The sequence below is a fragment of the Struthio camelus genome, chromosome 2, assembly GCF_040807025.1.
Source record: "Struthio camelus isolate bStrCam1 chromosome 2, bStrCam1.hap1, whole genome shotgun sequence".
NCBI classification, from domain to species: domain Eukaryota; kingdom Metazoa; phylum Chordata; class Aves; order Struthioniformes; family Struthionidae; genus Struthio; species Struthio camelus.
Window position 1 is genome coordinate 135,609,666 of NC_090943.1, and position 24,712 is coordinate 135,634,377.

General features: G+C 40.3%; 1 protein-coding gene across 8 annotated transcripts in view; it reads left to right on the top strand.

The window, feature by feature from the left end:
- TOX (thymocyte selection associated high mobility group box) overlaps positions 1-24,712 on the top strand; it is a 222,734-nt gene that overhangs the window by 125,516 nt on the left and 72,506 nt on the right. For all 8 annotated transcript variants that reach the window (XM_009673517.2, XM_068932638.1, XM_009673523.2 and 5 more), the window contains one exon: positions 3,888-4,130. In XM_009673517.2, coding sequence (XP_009671812.2) covers positions 3,888-4,130 — 243 coding nt within the window. The remainder of the gene's footprint in view (positions 1-3,887; positions 4,131-24,712) is intronic.

A 24,712-nucleotide genomic window follows, 5' to 3' on the forward strand; every position in this document is an offset into this window, starting at 1 on the left:
GCAGCTCTGCGGTAAGGCAAATAAAGCATTTACTGCTACTCTTTCGGGTTCAAAAGTGAAAAGGAGAATTTGTTAGTATTCCTATGGCCAATAGAATGAAAAGTAGCTATTCTATGTCTTGTCTTTCTGAATAGAATAAAATTGTGCTGATAAAAAAGCCAACTCTGAAAGAAAAAACCCTAGGGAGGGTAAAAAGACTCTCACCCTGCTCCCCACCCCCAAGAAAAACCTACGAGAGCTGAAGCTACAGGCCACATATATTATTAATACGTATGAGCTGTACTTATTAATTGTAATTGGATACAGGCAATGTAGCCATCCCTAATGCTTTTGGTGGTAGATTACTGCTTTCATTAGAAATTCCAGATAAATGGAAGTAGGTTGGAAGAAGAGATGCTCTAGGAAAGCCCAGGATAGGGACAGCCAGGATGACGACTGGCCTGGGAGCGGGACCTTACGCTGCAGGGAAACCTTTGATCTGGCCTTGCACTGGCGTTCCCTTAAACCTCTTTTGGGGAAAAAAATAACCTTATGTTCCAGCAGAATGGTCATATTACACATGCCCATTGCCATTGCCAGCAACGGCCCAGTCAAGTCAAGGAGCCAAGTCACGCCTTTCCCCCTGGCGAGGGGGAGGATGGCCACAGCTTAGGGGAAGATAGCAGCAGTGGGCACTGAAGCTTGTACTTGCTGGGGAAATGACAAGCACATGTCCTGTTCTTCATTTCCTCCTTCCCCATGCAGATGCAGCAACCTTGTTTCTGGAGTATATTGGGCTTACTTATACAGGACTACTGCTTTCTGACTTGCCGAGTCATTACATGAATTATATGTTGTTTTGACATTTTATTGCCTTTGCTACAGTATTACTGTGTCAAGAAGCTTATTTAAGTGTAATTGACAACTATGTGTTAGGTGATGTGGGATCAGATACACTCTAGAAGTTTCACAGGCAATAACCATGGTGTGTGTGGTTTTTTTTTAATAAGAGAGTAATCTTGTACTTAAGATGCTTAGCCCACATATATAAAATATGTAATGTAGTTATTATATAGCTACCCATGATGCAACTACAGATTTAAGTTGGGGAATTTTGTGACATTAGTGTTCCATTTCCATTTTAATAAGTGAAGTTAATGACCTAATGGCAATTCAATTGTTTCTCGCATTTTTGAAGTGTTACTAATTAAAGACGCATTTGAAACACAACAAATCAAAGTCTAACTAAAGCAAAAGCTGGACTCTCAACATATGGCATGCAAGAAGGGTGCAGAAATAAGGTAGCCAATTTGCTGCATACCCTCAATATTCGTGGTGTGCGCACAGCCAGTCTGCCAATATTTGATTTAGGAATATTTGCTTTCAGCAGCAACCCTAAGTTGAAGTCCTCACTTCTTTAATCCAGATCCTTGTCCTAGTCTTGCTTCAGGACAGTAGGAGGCCAGATCTCTCAGCAACTCTTCCTCCTCTAGAAGGTGTTGAGCAGGGGCATTTTAATTCAGCAAAGATGCAGCCCCAGGTATTTTCACTGTAGGACCGTGTGAGATAGAGAGAAAGCAAATGTTTGATTAATGCTTCTTTGTACCTACAAAATCATGGGAAAGAAAACTTTTCTGAGGCCACGAGTCTTTTGGGATGGTGGAGAAGACAGCGTTGAACATCAAATGTCCTCCTTTCACAGCTCATGAATCTTGCCTGGTAGATGTAAGCTATAGTGATCTAAGGCCACAAGGATTACCCTAACTAAATATTTTATTTTTACTGCATGTGGAACAGTGCTGGTCCAGAATAGCACTATGAGTGTTGTCATTTTCTTCATTTCTGTTCCTCCTTAATATTTTGTTACTGTGGTATTAGACCGTAAGCTGTGTCTTTACAGACCTTTCTTTTCATCATCTGCCTAATATAATAGTAACTAGCCAACTGTAATTTTGTCTATAATATTTTATTTGGTCTTACACAGTTTATACACTGTGTCTGGAAAAATGTTAAGTTTTCTTTAACATGGGTATGTCTCCTCTCCATTTAGTGAGGGTGTATTTTTTACCGTATTTCCTGCCTTGAGGATGTCTCCACTGCATCATGGCTGCATCATGGCATGTTAAAGCAGGGACAAACAGGCTTTAAAATTGGCAGTATTCTTCATAGTGGAAGAGAGCTTCCGGGTAGACTCAGACCAACTTCTCATAAAGTAAAGGGCAGGGGCAGGGGAAGACCAAACCGCTGCGCCAGAGGTGAGAAACGCAGCAGCAGAATACGGGCAGAGATGCAGTCCTTACGCGAAAGCGTGCTGATATCGCTGCCAGCCCTTCTCCCGTCCCTGTTGCCTGCATTTGTTGGCGTTTGGCTTCTGCCCTTGCAGTCTAGCCCTCCTGTTCTATTTCATACTGAGATACTCCGTAACAGAGGGGTAAATAGACCTCGGGCTTCTTGGGAAACAAGCAAAGCAATCAAAACCAGGGCGATGTGCACTGCAGCAGCTTCTTCTGTGTTCAGCAACTCACCACAAACACGTAACGCTGTTTGTTGTCGGCCTGATTTAAAGTTTTTATTTTCATGCTCTTACAGAGGAGAGTAACCTCAGGCATTGGGGAGGACAGTATTACTATGATGAATAATGAAAAACTGCTTGGTGTATAATTGGGCATTGATTCTTCCCTTGCCCTTCTGCATGAATTCATGCACCGTACTGCCCTCCATTTGCAAACTCGTACTGGAGAAAACATATCCCTCTTTAAAATGAGGCCCTCATTCTCATACTTCCTAAGGTGCTTTGCAGGAACAGAATATATTTAAATCCTTGTACTTCCAGAATTAACAGAGGTGGCAGGACTGTGTTTCAGAATGAGGGGCAGGAAGGGTGGAGCTAGTTTCTATGTGTTAAAGACTTCAGGACTGTGGGTGTGAGATGTGCAAAGACTGATCATTTGCAAAGGAGTTGAGAACTGTAGCTATTCTCCCAAAAGCAAAGGAGGCTTTCAGGCTGACTGAACCACTCTAACTGATCCCTCTTAATTCTTGATTTGGATCGTATATCTTACACTCCTCACCTTTTTCCTTTAAGAAATATAAGCGTACCCACCCTTATCCCCCAATGAGCCCATCTGCTGTAGGAAGACTGTAGCTAAATAATAGCAATTATCCACCTTGGTGCATTACTCCAACTTTGCCTGTGGCTTTCCTTGGATCAGACTGAGTTGGATGGCTTAACAGCAATGGACGACAACAGACTAAAAAATTGCTTTGTGGAATGAGTCATTTAGATGAATATTTGTATGGCAGAGTTTATAGATTAAGAAAAGAAAAATTCATGTTTTTGAGATATTATAAATGTATTTTTAAAAACATAAAGTATATCCATATAAAGTATATAACACTTCTGTATTTATTTGTTTTTCTTTGCAGCAGAACAAATGCATCATTCTCCTATAAGCCAAAAAGCAATATCTTTCTTCTTCACTACATAATTCTTGATCTGAGTAGCAGGGAGCCTTATGAAACATTTTGAGCCAATGTTAATTTTATAAATTGTATTCCCTTTTCCACAATTCCCATGAAAAAGGTATTCCGGTAGATGAACACTCTTGGAAAATTTTAATAGGACCCTTGAAATCTCTTTGAATTCGGCTTCTTTAAAAAAATCTCTCTCTGACGGAAGCTGTGAAAGTACCAGAAATTCTTATGCCTTAGAGGCATTTTTTTATTCCATACATAATGGTGAAACTCCACTGTTATAATGTATGGACATTTAAATTATTCTCTTTGCTAGATTGAAGCTACTGCTTGGAAGTGAGTGAGTTGGGTTCTTTTTGTTTGTTTTGTGTGACTTTTGTTATTATTGTTCATCTTTTATATGATTTGTAGAGCTTTCTGTATTTGTCTTTCAGTCTTTTCCTGGCCCAAGTCTTGAAAGTGAAGATTTTAACATACCTCCTATAACTCCTCCGTCATTACCTGACCATTCACTGGTGCACTTGAATGAGATCGAGTCTGGATACCACTCGCTGTGTCATCCAATGAACCACAATGGCCTACTTCCGTTCCACCCACAAAACATGGATCTACCTGAAATTACAGTTTCCAACATGCTTGGCCAAGACGGCACACTGCTTTCAAATTCACTGTCTGTGGTAAGCATTTTCAGTCTTTCCTTTTGTGCTACTTTAAATTGAGAAAATGCAGATATACAAACCTGTTTGAAAGGCTGAGAGGGAGCCAGCACCCTTACCGCTGAAGTCATGGAGCGGGCCTGCTCTTGATCTTACTTCAGATTGGTGAAATCCTCCTCCCACTGGAGGCGGTATGAGTTTTACAGTTGAAATCCTCAAAGCAAGGATTTTGTCCACTGACTTGAGTAGAACTACTTCTGTTTTAGATGGCTGTAAATAATGATAAAAGGAGGCCCAGGACTGACTTGTGCTGGAGCAGGATTGTGGTCCAGATGGTTGATGTTCTGTGTTTTTCTTATAAGGCTCTTTCCATTCTAATTTGCATATACTGAGAGATGTACAAAAATTTAATATCTCCTTTCATGTTTACTGCACGTTTGGAAAACAGCAAATGTTATTTCTGATTCTAGGCCAAATCCTAGAGCCTTTTTACAGTTCCCAGTCCTTAGCCAGCCAGAATCCAAATGAAATGACTGGACGATTGGCTTATAAAGTCTGTCAGATAGTCATTATGGTTGTAATCTTGGGAAGCCTGATATTATAAATCATTTCTTTGAATGTTAAATTGCTTGCAACAACTGCAGAGCTCCTTTACATGTTAAATTTTCAAGTGGGCTCTACAAGTAATTAGTATACTTTTTGCACAGCTCCAGACAAGACTGTTTTACAGAAGAGGTCATTATTTTGCTTCGCTGTAGAATTCTAGACTGAAGAGTGAAAAATCCTGTCGCAGAGGATGGGGCTGCACCATTCAGAGTGTCAGCCTGGCGGGGTGTGTGTGTGGGGGGGTGGGGTGGTCACTGCACTTCAGACTGCGAGATGGGCTGGCCGCCCAAGAGCTACAGATCGAGAAAGCCAAAGTTAAGGATCTGCCATTCTAGAGACCCAAAGATCTCGGGTTTGTCACCAGGGGAATTAGACACCTAGGGAACTATGTCCCAGATGGGAGGCTCTGTGCTTAGGAACTGAGTTTGATTAGGCTTCCAGCTTCCTACCTCCTCATCACATTGCCTAAAATGAAATCAGGTCTGGGAGCCTGCGAGGGAAGCTGGGACAGAATATGAGGTTTGGGGGCTGAGGAGTCTAGGCTCAGCTCCCCGTTGACCCAAGAGCCAGGGGCTTGGAAGCCTTGGTGGCCAAGGAACTGATGTGAGCTGGCAGAAAACCAGTTAGTTTACAACAAAAATCTGCCTTGTCACAGGGCTTCATTGTAACTTCATTAAAATCAAACTGCCTTGATTTCAAGGAGCTCTTCATTCCCTCTGAGGATGTCCAACAAGCTGTACTGCAGGGGGGCTAGTCTTGGCTTCTTATGTGCTGCTTAGCTGTCATTGATTTACTAGGATGTTGCATGCTTTGTGTTTGAGGTCAGGGTCTGACCCTAGGGTTATGTTCAGTAAGGGGAGGAAAGGGGGAAGAGGCAGTTTTTCATACAGAAATGAAAATACATGTTATGGAAATACTTTGAATTTTGTTTGCATTTCTACAAAGCTGATGGCTTACAGTAAAGAACATGAGCTAAATCCTGTGTAGGGTTCTACGAATCAGAACTGTGAATGGCCTTGAAGAAGTAAGAGAAACCCTTGGCATTGCAGTAAAGACAAGCAGTATTTCATTGAATTGACCTCTTTTGAGGCATGATTATGGCTCAGAAACTATGCATTCTTTTAAGCTCTGATGTTCCACATTAACCTCTTGCAAAGAGCTCTGAACAAAGGGCCTTGAGAGTTAGTAGATCATCGCAGTGAATTATTGGATCAAGGGCAAATACAAAAAAAGCTGAATAATGTAACTAGGCAATTTTGCGTTGGGACTTAGTGTAGATCGTAAAAAATCAAAATCAGAAGTCAAGGAAATATTCACAGGAGGAAGTAAAAAAGAACTAAATTTAAATAGTCATTTCTCAGGATTCATTCAATAAATAAAGCATGATCCTTGAAGCATCATGGGCTAAGACAACTGTTATCCCTAACTTGCATGCCCTTCACACACAAGAGGGCATCTTAACTAGCAGTACTTTCAACTGAAGCTGGCTTGTCTGTCAAGGAGATTAAGCTACCTCTCAGGCTAGCACAACTGGTAGGATGTTAACACCATGAATTTGCACAACTCAAATATTATTTTGCAGTATAGTTGCTCTGATTTGAATTTGCTGAGGAATTAACTTGAGGGAGATAATTTAAGTTAATTCCTCAGTGAATCCAATGACTTCTGCAGTGAACAGAGTGGTTCAATTGTCCTTTTGGCCTTCCATTGATGAAAAAAGACAGACGTTTTTGCAGAGTTAGCATTCTTTATTTAGCTTTGAAGCCAGTTCTCTATTCTTTATAATCCGGAACCTTTTTACTTTGTTTCTTCAGTATGACTGTTCTCTTACTTATTACTCATCTGTAGGTTTCTTTTTTACTGTCTCATCAAACTCTGATCAGTTTAACGAGTATGTGCTTAAATCACTTTTATATTGCCTCACATGGAAAATAATGTATAAGTTTCTCCAATCTATTTAAGCCCTTGGTTCCATATAATTTCTAGTATATCAACTATCACTTAACATATTTGGAAACCATGTGTCTTGCTTCATTTTTCAAGGCACTAATGAATATTTTTAGAAAAATTATTCTTAGAAGTTAATCTGTTGGCTGTTCTCCATCCCTAATTAATTTCACATCCTCAGCAAATTTTACATCTATTGGGTGAATTCTTTAGTGCAATGTGAATATTTTTGAATTTGATCTATTTATTTTTACTTTCAGCACCTTTCCTTTTAGCCAGTTCTTAACCCATGTTGCTATTATACCTGCCTTTTGTGTTAGAACTACTGAGTGGCTTTTGGTTGGGTTTTTCACAGACAATGCATTAATTAATGCCAGCCAAAGGGCAGAAAGGCACAATAAGCTCAAAAACAAAGTAGGAAAATAGTTTGTACAGTGATTGTAGCACTTCTATTTCATCTCAACTACCAGGTGTTTTCAGATGAGGATTTCCATGATTTTGGACAGAGTGAAGATTAAGGCTTTACCCCTCTTAAAAGTAGTCCTTCAAAACTCCCCCCGATATAACTCCTGGTTTTATACTGTATAGCGCTCCGTCCAAGCTTCAAATGAAATCCCTCTGAGTAAGGATTGCAGGATTTGCCCCAAGCTCTGTAAGAAGTGCTTAAACATACACAAGCAGAACCCAGCAGTAGCTTAGTGAATTCTTATTAGGAATCAGCTTCTTGCAGGTTTTTTATATTGTGGGAATTCTCTTTCTGAAAAATTTTACAATGCTGGGAAATGAAAATTTCCCGTTCGCCTTTACAGACTGACACTTAAATTTGGAATTAGCCTCCTTTGAAGTTTTTTAGATTGATTGAAGTTCTCATTGTACCCTCAGTATTGAAAGAAAAGGAAAAAAAGCAGTAAGATTTCTCTTTTTCAATATTCTGTCAGTTCATATATTGACTATTACATTCCTGTATTTTTTGTCTTCCCGTTAGGTGTCATACACGTGTCTCTCACACACACACACACACACACACACACACACACTTGTACAGTGCTGTCATATGCAGATTTCTTTAGACGTTTCATTATATATGGTATTGTAGTGGATATTGGGGTTCAGAACCCTACAGAATTCATGACGAATCTGAGTGCGACAACATAGTCCAGCCGTGGAGTGGCGGTTCATGTGCGGGCACCTCTTAAGTCCTCTTTCCAAATGGACATAACTTCTATTCCTGCTTCTTCAATTGATTAGGTATAGATCTAGCTGCATAATAAAGGTGCACTGATAGCCCTGTAGTCATGTTTGTTTCTATATGATGAAAAAGGATCTTTTCCTCATATGTTACAGTTGAAGTAGGTCTGGTTCAGTTTCAGTTCGGCCTTGACCTGCTTGCACTTCTCTGTTTGCATAAATTTTCCTGAGATGTTCCAAGGACTGCCAGAAATATCCTTCCTACATTTGCAAATAAGTGCATCTGTATGTAATACCTGTGACAATGTGCATTTATCTGTAAAAATGTTTTTGGATGTGTTGTATAAAATGAGTTTTACTGCGTGTTCATTTCGTCAACAAAATTATAGATGCTCCAGGTTCTGTAGTATGTCCTACAGATGACTGTTTTTTTCCTCAAGAAACCATGGTTAAAAATCACAGGGCTGTTTTTTACATATAGGAAAAAAAAAACAACCTCTCCTCCCCCCCCCCCCCCCAAAAAAAAAAAAAACCAACTATTTTTGGAATGCTTTCATTTATAATCCTTGGGCTGATCATTTTGGAAAATGTGGTTCATGATGGTATACTATAGAAAAAATTATAAGAAAGAAAGAAAACAGATTTCAATTTCTCTGAATGCTTTAAATTTCTAGTTTCAGAGTTTAAAGTGGAAAAGAAGTTAAAAGGCAATAAAATCAGGGGATTTATTTCCCAAATGCTATATTTGTGCTGGCAACAAAACCCAGCATAATGTATATACTTTGGTTTATTGTCATTTTTAGTATACAGTCAAAGCACACTTTGAATTCAAAGGCTACTGTACAACTGTTTTGACAACCGCCACATCAGTAGGTAATGTGCAGGACATATGAAACTGAAGCAAAAATGTTTCTTTAGGTCTATGGGGAGTGCAGTACATCAATGAATTCAGATATAGTAGAGCAGCATGAATTTCTAATATGTTGCTGTTATGGAAAAGACCACTGGCATATTGAATAATGCTGCTTTCAAAGCAAAGCAGAAAATGTGATTGCAGACAATTTCATTGCTGTTTTTAAAATAAATATTTTCGAAATCTTGTGGTATTTTATTTCATGTAATGCGTAAAATATGTAACAGTGGACTAGAGCTAAAGATCTTCTAGGACACTGAAGAGTAGATGATGTCAGCTATAATTATTCAAATGTGGAATAATAGAAGCATTAGTTTAAAATAAAATGCATGTCACAAAGGCCCATGTCCTTATATAAAAAAGGCAATAAAAAGCTTTTTTTTTTGCACACTTTGACAGAAGAATAAAGGCAATGAATAATTATTTAACATTATGCTCCAATTCGTCAAAGTCTGAACAATTGCATTATACTTTTTCATGAATTATAATTTTTAGATATGCAGCCCATGAGAGAGTAATATCTTAAACAAAATGTAGCGCTGTATAACAGTGAAGAAAAGCAGATAGCTACTTTTTTTTTTCCAATTTTAATCTCAGGTAGAATGAAGCTAGTAATTCTTACCCATACAGCACTTGCTAATAAATTCAATATAAAAGACTGTTGTTGTTGTAGCTAGTGTGCGTTTAAGAGATTTTGTTTTACCAGCTTCATACGTAGTGGTTTAAATTCAGTATTTGTGACTCATCTTGAGGATGACCTGTACAGTTGCATTTTTTTTTTTTTAGCATCTTTAAGGCTTAGTGCAAACCACTGAGTCAAACAGAAATTTTATATTTCTGAGGCACAAAATAAATAACTTTCATAACAAAACAAAAGATTTGCCCCTTCTTCTAACCTAAGTGTTGTGATTTGAATCACACTCGGATACTTTTTTCTAGCCTGTATTGCATGAGAGTGGTAGAAGATACTTTTAGTCTCTGGTGAATACTTCACATTTGTGCCTCATTACCAGGCTCTGGTCTTCAGTTTACATCAAAATTTACTGTTACACTACACAGACCTACTGCTACCCTAAATTTTATTACAGTGAGTTACTGCCAGAACCACCAAATCATAAGTTAAGGTCATGAAACACCTTGTGTTATTTATTTTTTTCTCATATTAGACAACTTTACATTTTTGTAGGATATCTTTCTTTTCTTTTTTTTTTGGTAACGTATTTTAGAAACTGGCTTTTCTCATTAAAATAAGCTGTGTGTGGCAAAAGGTTACAAGAGTATGTTTTGTCAAACAGCCTGACCATAAGGATATATAGCCAAATCTTCAACTGCTGTCAGTCGACATAACTTCATTGTCTTCAGTGAAATTATAATGATTTATTCCATCCAGGGCTCTGGGACATCATGTTTATCTTTCCTTACTTCTGATGTCTGCTCCACTGTTTTGTCACCAGAAAGACAAGAGAAGGTTATGCAGAGGAGCTGATTAGTATGAACTTGATTAAGATTTTATAAATGCCTGCACATTACATACCTGCTGTAGAAGGCTCTTCCCTGTGCTACAAATAAGCATTAAATGGTCCACTGTCTACAAATTGCAGCTATATTAAATGCGACTGGAAACAAAGCATATGTTTTTAGCAGTGATAGTGATTAACTATTAGTTGAGAATTTTAAAATCAAGGGTTTCTTAAAAAGATGCTCTAGCTTGGATTCATCTGATGACACACACACACCTCCCACCACAGGTGAGAGCCTTCCTGCGGGTCACCTTGACACCTAGGGCTCTCGGCAGTAAACATCACACCTCTACAGTTGTTCCCTCCTAAAGCAAAATCGGCAAACTAGAAGAAAGCACCCTGTGGGTGCAGGCTACCAGTGGACCTCACCTTCTCGATGTCGGCTACAACTAGTGCCCTTGGGCCTGAGAGAAGCAATTGCTGTGCGAATGTTTGTGGCTAGTGCTTTTCATGAACTCAGCTTTTTTTCTGGTATTAAAATATATGGAAGAGCTATACTTTCTGTCTATATTAAAGACAGAGAAGATAAATATTTACCTATAATTATAGAAAAATATTTGTATAGAAATGACCAGAACTCTTTTTGTAGAATGATTCCAGGCCTTACTTTTAAAATTGCCAGTGAAGCTGTTAATTGAAGTTGTCCATCAGTCGTATATTTTAAGCTTATCCATCAGTTGGGAAGTGCAACATTCAGCTTATTTAAGTGTGGTTGTTGAGACTGTTTGTCCGTGTATTTCACAAATTAAGCAGAAAAACAACTTCTGTATGATTTCAAGAAGAAATAACAAGGTGCATATTTTATTTCTGAAAACAGCCTTCTATAAAAAATGCTTTGGTGAACTTTTTTTCGCAACAGTTACCCCTCGTCTGAACAGGAATTTTTTATGCTACATAAAAAAGTAAAACAAAATTCTAGAGCAATATTAATTATTATTTCTTAGGCTTTAATCAGACTCCAAGGCGTAGTTATGGAGTTAGGGCTTTCACGGACAGAGACATGGAGAACGTGGCTCCGAGAGAGAGTCTTCAGCTGGGGGTGGGAGATTATGTAACACCTTGTTTGTGAAGTGCTCACAGCAGTGATTAATGCATATGCAGCATCATAGCTGCAAGTGTCAAACAAAACAGATAATAGAGTATGCAAATAGAGAAAACAGCTCACAGAAAATGTCAGAAATTCAGGGTTTTCAGCAGCAGAGATTGTTGACTTTAATCTGCTGCTTTTAACATAGCATGTAGTTGTCGAGAACAGCAAGGAAATGAAATGTCTCTGAAGACTCTCTCAGTCTTCAGCGGAGAAAAAAAGAGTGATCTTAAGGCCTATAGACTCAATAGAAATTAAATATATTTTTCAAAAATTGTAAAGATGCTTTTGTGAAGACAAGAAGGAAGAAGCCCACAGTGCAGATGAAAGGGAGAGTTTTGTGCATCAGGTGGAGCAGCCTCTCCTTCCACCTGTTTTCATTATTTAAATAGAATGCATTTGCTTTCCTTGGAACTTAAAAGCAGTTCAGAAGATTGCAAACCCTGCATGGATTTATGGTGTCTTCATCATCTCATCTCATTTTGTTCAGGGTATTGAAAGAAATGTTGTATGCAGGAAACCAGTCCCGACATGGCACTTACTGTCTTAGTTAAGTTTACGTGGGCTGGATTACTCTGCTGAGGACTAAGACACACCTAGAACTAAGCAACCTAGAACTTCATGCTAGTGTTATCTGCTGGAGCTCAGCATGAATTCTCCTCTAGTCTTGTCTTCATTGAGTTGTAGATATTTCAGCAGATATTCGCAGCTATTTCAGCAGATATTCATAGATGTTCAGCAGTGCTCTAAAGTCTAGCTTATAAGTTTAAGTGATAATACTGAGGGAAGACATGTTGCTACTTGGTAGTGGTTTGAGATTCTGACAGATACCTATCAGTGAAAAAAAGAACTTATTTCTTGTTTTTATCCATTGATTGTATTCTTTCTCAAGGCAATTAAGCAATGCTGAAATCATTAGGACCCCTACTCCTCCCCAGCCCATTCAATAACACAGAAGTTCATTTTAGCTTGATCTCTATATCTGTTTTTTTTTCCCTCTTCATTTATACAAAGTCCATACAGAGACACCACGTAAATTCTCATTCTCATATTGGGATTCCCTAAGGACAACACGTAAATGTTAACCTTCACTGTTAGACTAATCCTGCACTTAACCACATATATGCCACTTAGGAACTTGTCTATATAAACTCACTCACACAAATGCTTTGAACAGCATTTATGGCATCATGTTAAGTGCTGCTGCCTTTTTATTTGGACAACAAAAATATGAAAATGAATGTCCTTAATTCATTTCCTGTGTGTATCCTAGATGGATGCACTTACAAAAAAGAACTTAACGTATGCAGGGGCCGCACGGAAAGAGGAACACATGCTTATGCATAATCTTTTAGTTACAAAAACCACAAAAATAAAGCCTTTCCATCTGAAGGCAGGTGAACAAAGGCCTTCCAGTTCATGTTACGTATGAGCAGCACGTACCCAGGTTTCTTCCTTGGACCAACCCGTGGGGAAGGAGAAAGGGCAATGGAGATGTTACAGGTGGTGACCTGGGACTCTGTGAGCGTGCCCTGACCTGGAGATGGTGCAGCCAGCAGTGCTCCGAGGACATAGAGATAGAGAGATATATGTATACCACTATTAGTCACTGGAGCCCTCTGCTGGAAAGTGAACGTAAAAGACAGGATGTGGCATCTGTAACATCCTCCGTGTCCTCAAAGTGTGGATCCACCTTGTATGTTAAACAGGGACAGAACTAGAGCCAAATTATTGAAGCAGGTGCAACACGCTTAATCAACATGCTGCACGTGGTGCATCATAGAAAATTTGAACCAAATTGGGTTATCAGTGCTGGTGCAGTGCCTGGCAGTTAGTAGCTTTAATAGTTAAATAGTAAACGTTAACACATTAAATAGTAAAAGATAGGACATACCTATTGAATGATAAACGATGCTTCTTACTGTCCCATCTTGGAACTTCCACTTCCCCTGACAGTGGCGTTATTGGGGTACACAGGCACCTTCCCTTATTCCCTACAGCGGCTATGATAGCTGAACAAATTTTTGAAATTAGACATTTCGGGTCTGGTCCTGTAGCAAAAAAGCCTTGTGCATGGAGGATTTTCAGGATCAGGCCCTTGATAAGAATCCAGCACTTTTTTACCGGGAGATGGGACTTCCTTCTAATGCACTCTAAGATTACCTTCATTCACAAATAAAGAGTTTGAGAGATTAGCTCAGTAACTAAGCTTCAGTTCCCTACACATGCCCTAATACTCAAGTGTGGGATCCCGGTTTAATGAATTTTATTACACTCCTCTTTCTTATAAAGTAGCATAAAAAGTGTTTAGTGCAATAGGCTTAGTGCTGATCTGGTTATTAAGGGCAGCTTAAGATGCCTGACAGAAAGTATACAGTGTAAAATAACCACTGACAAAACTTTTAAAAGTTTGGTTTTCTAGGAAGAATAAACCATAGCACTTGGAAAATAGTGCTGGCAGTGCTTTATTCTTTTATAGCAACTTTCTTCTGTCTCAAAGTGCTTTGCAGTCACTAATTAGCTGAAAAGGTAATGTACTAATAACAGTACAAACAGGTATTTGCAATATCAGTACCTCATGTCTGTCAAGTACTATGCTGTGGGACCTATAATAACGAAAGTATTACCAGGAGCTGATTTCATGTGTGATGATCAGTAACAAAAAGATGGGCAGTAATGTGGTAAGAGACAACTTTCAGTATTAGAACTAGCAGAAGTCCGCAAATGCAATAAAGGCAGGAATTAACTGCCATGTTTTACATGTCGAACACAAAGCAATTATAGTGAGTGCATATTATGCTAGCTAAGACCTTTAAGCTGTCATGCAACCTGGAAGTGAAACAGCAGCCTTGTTTAAGAGCCACGGAAAAGAGACAAGTGTTGCTTTGCCTGCCCTTGAAATGCCGTCTGCTCAGGGGAGAAATGAAGTGTCTGTTTAACCACACACAGTTTGACACCCCGCTGATTCTGCCCAAGACTCACCAACTAGGGCCTTCATAGCACACATCTTTCTTCTCACTTGCCACCAGTTTTCTTGAACATAGGAAGGGGGAAACATGCAAAAGGAAAGCTCCTTGCCCAGTCACTGATGCCTATGTCATTTTAAACGTGGCCAGCATCGTTGCCCTAACTTTGTACGTTGCAGCCTCTGCCTCTCAGTTGCATTTTAGGAGCTGTGTTATTCACTCAAAGTAGTGGCGTTTTCAGAAGTATGCTGGTCTAATGTTAATCCTATCCAACCCCAATAGGGGTTTTCCCAGAGTTTCAACAGAAACAGAGTTAGCCCAGTAGAGGATGCTTTTCTGTTGTTTAAAAATTGTGAACAGTTAGCTTTTAGGTTATATCAGGTTAAGACTGTGTCAACAACAATGTTTATCAATAAAGAGCCACGCACCACCTTCATAGTTCTGAAATTATTTTCATTGTAAGAGTTGAAAAACTAGTACAAGCTGTAAGAAGACTGTAGAGAAAAAATATCATGCAGTTTATTGTTCTGAAATACTTTTTCTTGGATCCTGGCTCTATGCAGCCTTACTGTTCTGTAACTTACCGAATAACAGAAATTGGTCCAGAAGGAACCTTCCTTAATCTAGTCCAAGGGAGGACTTTAAAAGGTCGTCTGCCCGAAAGCAAGATACACTCTACGTATGCCATTTCTGACAGATGTTTGTCTAAATTATTTTTTGGTTTTGGAAACTGCAAAGGTTCCTCAGGCAAACTCTGTGTATGGTACTGGAACCGTAAAAACTCACCTACTTTATTGTATACATAAAATCCAGCAAAGTCAGTGGAGGTTACAGTAGACCATTTAATCTTTTGAGCTATCTTTTATTTATTTTATTTTTAAAGTCTGTTTACAGAATCACAGAATCACAGAATCGTTTAGGTTGGAAGGGACCTCTGGAGATCATCTAGTCCAACCTCCCTGCTCAAGCAGGGTCACCTAGAGCATATTGCCCAGGATCACATCCAGACGGGTTTTGAATATCTCCAGCGAAGGAGACTCCACCACCCCTCTGGGCAACCTGTTCCAATGCTCTGTCACCCTCACAGTGAAGAAGTTTTTTCTCAGGTTCAGATGGAACTTCCTGTGGTTCAGTTTCTGCCCATTGCCTCTTGTCCTGTTGCTGGGCACCACGGAGAAGAGGCTGGCCTCATCCTCTTGACACTCCCCCTTCAGATACTTGTACACGTTGATGAGATCCCCTCTCAATCTTCTCTTCTCCAGGCTGAACAGGCCCAGCTCTTGCAGTCTTTCTTCATAGGAGAGATGCTCCAGCCCTCTAATCATCTTGGTAGCCCTCCGCTGGACTCTCTCCAGGAGTGCCATGTCTCTCTTGTACTGGGGAGCCCAGAACTGGACACAGTACTCCAGGGGAGGCCTCACCAGGGCTGAGTAGAGGGGCAGGATCACCTCCCTCGACCTGCTGGCAACACTCTGCCTAATGCACCCTAGGATCCCATTGGCCTTCTTGGCCACAAGGGCACACTGCTGGCTCATGTTTAACTTGTTGTCCACCAGCACTCCCAGGTCCTTCTCGGCAGAGCTACTTTCCAACAGGTCAGTCCCCAGCCTGTACTGGCGCATGGGATTATTCCTGCCTAGGTGCAGGACCTTGCACTTGCCTTTGTTGAACTTCATGAGGTTCCTCTCCGCCCACCTCTCCAGCCTGTCCAGGTCCCTCTGAACGGCAGCACAGTCTTCTGGTGTGTCAGCCACTCCCCCCAGTTTAGTATCATCAGCAAACTTGCTGAGGGTGCACTCTGTCCCTTCCTCCAGGTCATTGATGAATATATTGAACAAGACTGGGCCCAGGACTGACCCCTGGGGGACACCACTAGCCACAGGCCTCCAACTTGACTCTGCGCCATTCACCACAACCCTCTGAGCTCGGCCATCCAGCCAGTTCTCAAGCCACCTCACCGTCCACTCATCTAGCCCACACTTCCTGAGCTTACCTAGGAGGATGTGATGGGAGACAGTGTCAAAAGCCTTGCTGAAGTCCAGAAAGACAACATCCACTGCTCTGCCCTCATCTACCCAGCCAGTCATTCTGTCATAGAAGGCTATCAGATTGGTCAAGCATGATTTCCCTTTGGTGAATCCATGCTGACTACTCCTGATCACCTTCTTGTCCTCCAGATGCTTAGTGATGACCTTCAGGATGAGCTGTTCCATCACCTTTCCCGGGATGGAGGTGAGGCTGACAGGCCTGTAGTTTCCTGGCTCCTCCTTCTTGCCCTTTTTGAAGACTGGCGTGACATTGGCTTTCTTCCAGTCCTCAGGCACCTCTCCTGATCTCCAGGACCTTTCAAAGATGATGGAGAGAGGCCTAGCGATAACATCTGCCAGCTCCCTCAGCACTCGTGGGTGCATCCCATCGGGGCCCATGGATTTGTGGATGTCAAGTTTGGACAAAAGATCTCTAACCCGATCCTCCTCAACCAAGGGAGAGTCTTCCTTTCTCCAGCCTTCCTCTCTTGTCTCCAAGGTCTGGAATTCCTCAGGACTGGCCTTAGCAGTGAAGACAGAAGCAAAGAAGGCATTCAATAACTCTGCCTTCTCTGTATCCTTTGTCACCAGGGCACCCGCCCCATTCAGCAGCGGGCCCACGTTTTCCCTAGTCTTCCTTTTGCTATTGATGTATTTGAAGAAGGCCTTCTTGTTGTCCTTGACATCCCTTGCCAGATTTAATTCCAACTGGGCCTTAGCCTTCCTTGTCGCATCCCTGCACGCTCTGACAACGTCCCTGTATTCCTCCCAAGTGGCCTGTCCCCTTTTCCACATTCTGTACACTTCCTTCTTCTGCTGGAGTTTGGCCAGGAGTTCCTTGCTCATCCATGCAGGTCTCCTGCCCGCTTTGCTGAACTTCTTCCTCAGAGGGATGCACTGATCCTGAGCCTGGAGGAGGTGATGCCCGAATATTAACCAGCTCTCTTGGACCCCTCTTCCTTCTAGGGCCCTACCCCAGGAGATTCCCCTAAGTAGGTCCCCGAAGAGGCCAAAGTCAGCTCTCCTGAAGTCCAGCGTTGCAATCCTACTCATTGCCCTGCTCCCTCCTCGCAGGATCCTGAACTCCACCATCTCATGGTCACTGCAGCCAAGGCTGCCCCCAACCTTCACATCTCCAACTAGACCTTCTTTGTTCGTTAGTACAAGGTCTAGCATTGCACCTCTCCTCGTTGGCGTCTCCACCACCTGGGTCAAGAAATTATCATCAATGCTCTGCAGGAACCTCTTTGACTGTTTGTGCCTAGCTGTGCTGTCTTCCCAACAGATGTCAGGGTGGTTGAAGTCCCCCATGAGAACCAGGGCCTGTGATCGTGAGGCTTCTTCCAGCTGTCTGTAGAAGGCCTCATCGACGACTTCCTCCTGATCAGGTGGCCTGTAGTAAACCCCCACAACAGTGTCACCCATGTTACCTTGCCCTTTAATCCTTACCCATAGGCTCTCAACTTGCTCTTCATCCACCCCGAGGCAGAGCTCCATACATTCTAGTTGCTCCCTCACATAAAGAGCAACTCCACCCCCTCGCCTTCCTGGCCTGTCTTTCCTAAAAAGCACATAGCCATCCATGACAGCATCCCAGTCATGTGAACTATCCCACCATGTCTCTGTCACTGCAATGAGATCGTGGCCCTGCGACCGCACACAGATCTCTAACTCTTCCTGCTTATTCCCCATGCTGCGTGCATTGGTATACAGGCATTTCAGAGAGCCAGTCAAGCACACAGGCTTCCCAGAAGAGGTGCAAGAGGATCCTCCATAGCCATGTTGCATGCTGTCTCCCCTGGTTGTATGCACCCGCTGGAGGCATCCTGACTTGAACGGTGTTTTACTGACTCCCCTGCCACTATACCACTCCCCTTCCCCCATCTTGCCTAGTTTAAAGCCCTCCTTACCAGGCTGGCCAATCTGTTGGCAAAGACACGCGTGCCCCGCTTGGTAAGGTGGATCCTGTCTCTCCCCATCAGCTGTTGATCTTCAAACAGGGTCCCATGGTCATAGAAACCAAAGCCCTGTTGCCAACACCAGCGGCGCAGCCAGCTGTTAACTTGGAAAATTCGTCTACTCCTCCTCCTGTCCTTTCCCCTCACAGGCAAGATTGAGGAGAAAACGACCTGGGCTCCCAGACCCTTCACCACCATTCCCAGAGCTCTGAAGTCCCGTTTGATGGTTTCCAGTTTGCCTTTCATGTCATTAGCACCCACATGGAAGATCAGCAGAGGGTAGTAGTCTGATGCATGGACAAGCCTTGGCAGTCTTTCCATGACATCTCTTATTCGAGCCCCTGGCAGGCAGCAAACCTCTCTGGACAAGAGATCAGGTCGGCATTTACATATATTTATATTTACATATATTTATATTTATAAAATGTTTACATATATTTATATTTATAAAATGTATATTTATCTATGAATGAATGATAGGCAATAGATGTTGATGGAGTAGCTAGGAAATAAATATTCACAAGGATGCATATCAGCTTAGGCTGTTTCTGCTCACAGCTGACTTGACCATTTAAGAAACAGTACAGAAATAATCAGCTTTTCCCAAATCTTATTAGCATGTAATCATTATCCAGATCGTATGAGCCCATAACCTACACAGAGCAAAATAACTCTGCTTGCAGGTTCAGCCATAGTGTGTTATTTTGTGCGGTTGTTCATATTTTCAACATGATATTTATTTATAGTCATCCATTACTTTGAAAGCTAGATTGAAGGTATAGATGTTTATGATACCTAAAGAATGTCACTACAAGTAATAAGATAAAAATAAGCAAAGGGTGAAGGTTAGGAAAAAATTTTCTAATGTCAACCAAATAGTCTGCCAGGTAATGTTAAAGCACTGGAACATGTACGTATGGGAAAATCCTGCAGTGGCTGGGAGATGGGTTGGATGATTTAATAGATCTTTCTTTGAAATGTAATTTCCATAACTGGTTGACACACACACTGGTATTCAGACATTAGGACTCATTTCTTGTTTGTCTGGCAAACTATTTCCTGTGAAAGGTTAAATATTATAATAAGTAGACTTTGCAGAAGATGAGCTACATGATTTACTTGGAAAGAGTTTCTATGATGATATTCAAGATATTAATGCCAAAGCAGAAGAAAACAATAGAGTCCTAATCCAGTGGTTTTGCTCAAAAACAATACTAGAAAGGTGAAAGGCCATATGTAATATTTATATTGAATAGAATCTTCTTATTCTAACAATAGCTTAGGGTGGAAAAGATAAAATAGACAAACAAATGTGTGAGTAAGAAAAAAGTTCTTTTCCCTTAGTTAGCAACAAAGATTTCAGTGATGAGGGAGGGAGAGGGAAAGAAGGGAAAGCAAGCATTTATAAAAATGTTGATGTAGTTATAATTAGATCCATTTTAGAACCAAAACTTTTATGCAAAAACTGACAGAAGGATACACAATAATTATAGTTTGCTGACAAGCTGAATAGAGTTTCCTTTTTTTATCTTATGGTTTTAGGAAACCAAACTGTAAATAAATATGCAGTTTGACAGATTGTAATTGCGATCAGCAAGGCGTCTTTTCATTTAATCAGATGGTGTTATTAAAATGGGGTTACAATTAAACATTTTATAATGTGACGTAGAACTCTATTAAAATTCTCCAGCAAACAGTAATTTGCATTTGATGCTTCTGCAACCCATTTCTATTTGCAGAAACGTTATTGGCTGTGACCTTCCAGCAGTTAGGTCTCAGTTTGCTGTTCTCTTCCTACTTTGATAAATGATATTAAGTATCCTCTTTCTTTAGCTCACAGTGAAGCTTAAAATATTAATTTTGTTTTCTTTCTTTTTTTTTTTTTGACCCTCCTACTGTAATACGTTGGCCAAAGGAGGTTTGCACCAGAGGAAACGTGCAGTTAACTAAGATAGCATAAATTCTCTTTCTCTTAGTAACTGTAGGTTTGATCAGTTGTAGCTGATCAAATTATTTATCTGATTTGCAAATTAAATAAATTTCAAGAAAAGGTGTAAGTAGTATGCATCATATTGAGGTACGTAAGCCATGATTCCAATTTAAGACAAAACAAGCCCTTGGCCTAGGCACAGTCTTCCTCTAAACGTGATTAAATGATTCCAGGAAATCTGATAAAATGTTTTTCAGGAATTCTTTAAGTGCCTCAACTACGATTCCAGATCTTGTATTTGCATGTGGAAGTCCACTATTTATTCTCATACTTTTGGCAGCCTGGAGAGGAGAACATGCATGAGCAATCAATGCTGGTTTAATAGTCTGCCTCCTAAGAATTTTTCCAAACTGTGACTCCTGAGATTCAGATAGTCCTGTATATAGGGGAATTACCACCCTCTAAGCGGTAGAAAAGAACAGGGCAAATCATTAAAAGATACAGTTTTTAAGTATTCTTCCAGTGGATGCAGACTCCACTAATGGAACTGTTCATAGCAAGTGTTTGGAGCGAAGGGAAGGGGTCTGTTGCATCAGCAGAAGTGTCCTTATGCGGATGAAATGGGCTTTGAAAATGAGGCAGCTAAGCTGCTCCTTTATTTCACCGTTTTTCTTCAGTGGACGTTTTTGGAATAAACATTGGTGGTTTGAGGAGAGGCAACATTTTCCTTACTGGAACATAATGAGTTTTCAAGAGAGTGATTTTAAAGCATATATTTTTGTTTCTTGTCACTATATTGTGTTACAGTGTCATCTGTTCACTAGTAGTAGATGAAAGAATAAAAGAGGAGGGAGAAAGGAAAGTCACGTACGCTTCCTTTTGGTGGAAAGTGGAGTGGTATGAATCCTTCCAAAGAAGAAAAAGTGGGAAGAAACAATTTGATTCGACTTGTTTATGTGTTTATTTTAACTTTGCATCATCCTTGATTTTGAACCTTTTAACTCTTCCTTAATTTTCCAGTTATTTCCATGTGTTTGTTTCCCCTTATGCTGTTAAAGAAGTCCAATCACTTCACAGAATCTGGTTGATGCGAAGTCACTAACTCCATCCTGCATCAATTTCTTTTTTTTTTTCCCCCATCTCTGTGCATATATGCAACATCTTCCTCTTCCTTTTCCTCTGCATCAGTTTGCTGCAAAGCAGATTTGGAAAGGGTTTTCAGAGAAAGGAATCTTCTAACTTCATGGAATGTGATGAAAGAACCATATTTTCAAAACATTCAGAGATGCAGCAGGCATGTAGAAAAATAGCAGAATAGCAAATGTAATTTCAAAATGCTCCTCAACAACAATTGGACAAGATAAGCAAAAAACTTGAATTCGTCCTTGCCTTCCGACATCAAAACAGATAGGGATGTAAGAAATCTCCAACTTGTCCTGCATGAATAAAGCAGGATTACTGCCTATGAAGCTTCAAGATTAATTTGAGGTCGCCAGCATCTAGTAGGGAAGTGCTGTAAATGGTTGGGGAAGAAGACTGTGAAAATACTGCTTGTCCATGACAAGCCCAGACCTGTAAAAAAGAAAGTGAAGTTAAGAGGTACCTAGAAAAAAAAGGAACAAGCTTCTCTCCGAGGTGAATTGTATTTTTCCCAGAAAAAACAGAACACAAACCTGTGTCTAATGCTCAAAACAAGGAATAACTCTTAAGGAAAATATGAATCTTTATTAAGGAATCTTACCGACATCTTATCCCAGTGTAGCTGTTTTTTTAAGAGAGCTTCACCTGGTACACACAGTTGTGAGAGAGAAGATGAGCAGGATGAGAACACCGGTTGAACTCATAGAAGCAAATCCATCTCAGGGTTATATAGATAGTGTTATTCATCAATGAAAGTATCTGAGCAGTTTCTCTTACCTTATAATGTCTTTCCTCTTAATTTGCAAAATAAGATCCTAATTGTGAAGCTGTATGCATACTGGTGCACCCTTGGCTCATATAAGGAGGTATTTCTCCAGGGGAGTAAAGGGCCTAGACCACCAAGTGGGAAATGTACATAATAGTAGTCATTCGCGTTCGGCTGAAACCTTCGTTTTGTTTTAATAATACAGAGAGATATGCCTGATCTGGCATAAATGTCTCAGTCTTTGAATGTTGTATGCTTTAAAAAGATAGAAGTTGTAAGGGATATATTGTTTCTTTATTGTGTTTTTGCATTTTCAATTGTGTACCATATATTCACATACCACTGTGCATTACAATCAAGGCTCTTTGATTACTTTCAATTTACGCCATAGGATTTTGTCATCTGGGCTGAAAATTTCAGGACATTTTACTCTGGACTCGTTCTTTTCTTTTTTTTCTTTCCTTAGATTTATTTACTACCTTTAGAAGTAGAAAAGTCCAATTTCAATCATGTTAGGAATAGCTCATTTTAGACAAGTACGTGCTGCTCTGCTTACAAAACATATATGAGTGGAATATGCAATTACCACAACTCAGTTTCCTGCCACAGAAACATTTCAGCATTATAGCATTACAGAAATAGAATGACATGCATAATGAAAGATTTCAAGATTCACCCAAGGCATTTATTCTCTTCACCTTAATGTTCTCAGCAGTAGCAGAGTATCCATTAAAAGGTACTATGAATTATGGTTGCCTAGCAACTGCGAGGCGCTTGTAACAGCACCAAAGAATGAAATGGCTGGTTGATAAAATGAATTTTCTCTGAGCATTAGCCTGTTGAAACTGCCTTTTCTTGTGGAACATAAAGTGCATTTATTTGTCTCATGCATTTTTTATTAGAAAATTATTTGAGTTCCAGGGACTTGAATCGTTTTGCTACAGGAGATATTTGATTTTAATGTGTTGTACTAAAATAAGTAATAAAAGACATTTTCTTCAAAGTAAGGACACCAAACAAACCTAGGTAGCTCCTTTTGAAGTCAGGAATAAAATCTTATGTAAGGTATGTCATTACTGATTTCTAATTAAGAGTGGCATTAGCTAGGACTTAAAATAAACTTTAGTTTTACCTTTGGAAAAAAGTTTGAGGCAGCCAATGTGTGCGAGTGCATGGAAGGATTTGGAATTTTTTCTTATGGACTGAGCATGAGTGAAATAAGCTTTTGTTCTCCTTTTCCATATGCTATGGTAGCTGTGTCTCAGCAAAGGTCAGAAGTGGTTGCACGTTCATACCTACTATTCATTGTATGTTTGTTTCTGTGCTAAAAATACGTTCATCTTAGGCCTCCATCCAACAGGGAGGAGATGTTTAGTTTTTCACTGACGCTCTCCAGGCATTCAACAACAGCGAAAGCTGGACAGGCACTTTTGGCAGAGAAGTCTCTTATTGAAAAATACCAGAACAACAAAACCAAAGTCTAGGGGGAACACATCAGTTCTGATTAATCTTTTATTAGGAATGTTTTCTGAGATTCACAACTATCTGGTCAAAACAGGAGCCAAAGAGAGATCAAAAGAGAGAATGTGAGACCTTCCCCTTCCAGAATATCTAGAACATTTCTCTGGATGTAGGAAACCAAAGTTTAGGCTCCTGCCGAGCATTATTTGGAGCAAGAACTTGACTTTTGACTTCTGTAGCCCACAGGAGTGCCCAAATGAGTAATTATTTTTAGTCTCTTTCCTACATAATGCTTTCAATAGCAAACATAATTGTTCTTGTAATAGCTAATAACGATCTTTTTAAAGGATTCAGACCCTGCTTTACTCATGAAAATAATTCCATTGACTCCCATGGCAAACTTGGGGTGAGAAGCGGCTGTAGTCTTACTCCTACACAGTAAATCAGTGGCTGATAATCTCATGTTGGTGCTTAGCATGCCCTGGGGCATGTTTGAGCACACAGTCCTTGATGCAGCCTAAGGCTGCTCTTGCATTTTCTGGTAAGCCAAATGAGTTTGTGTGTGTGTGCAGTTTGCGTGATGAGTTTGAGAGTGGCAGTTTAGAAGGGTGGCCAGGAAAAGGCCTTCTTTGCTTAGAAGTGATTATCAAATTCGGGACTGGAACTAGAGTAAGAAAGCAAATCTAAAAAAATTGGATGAGGTAAGATGACTCATATTTAAATGTTACCTACCTGGCAGTAAAGGATCACAATGAGACAGACTAGAAGTATTAAAAAAGGCTGAATTGACTTGCAGTGAGCTGCTTTGTCATGAGAAGTTTTAGACATGTATTTTTGTGTCCAGACCAGTTCCAGCGATGCTGCTGTGAGCATTGCTGTTGACTCCCTGGGTAAAGGACAGGGCTGTTGCAATTACCATGATTGCAAACTTTGACAGCCTAGCAGACACACAGATTTCAGTTGAGTTCCCAACATGGCAGCATTTTACAGAGCATTTTTTACTGCACTTACAGTGCCTTAGCGGATACATAACTAAAGGCAAAATAGTAGCCTTTTTGGATGAAAATATAATTCCGCTCAAGTGAAAATGGAAG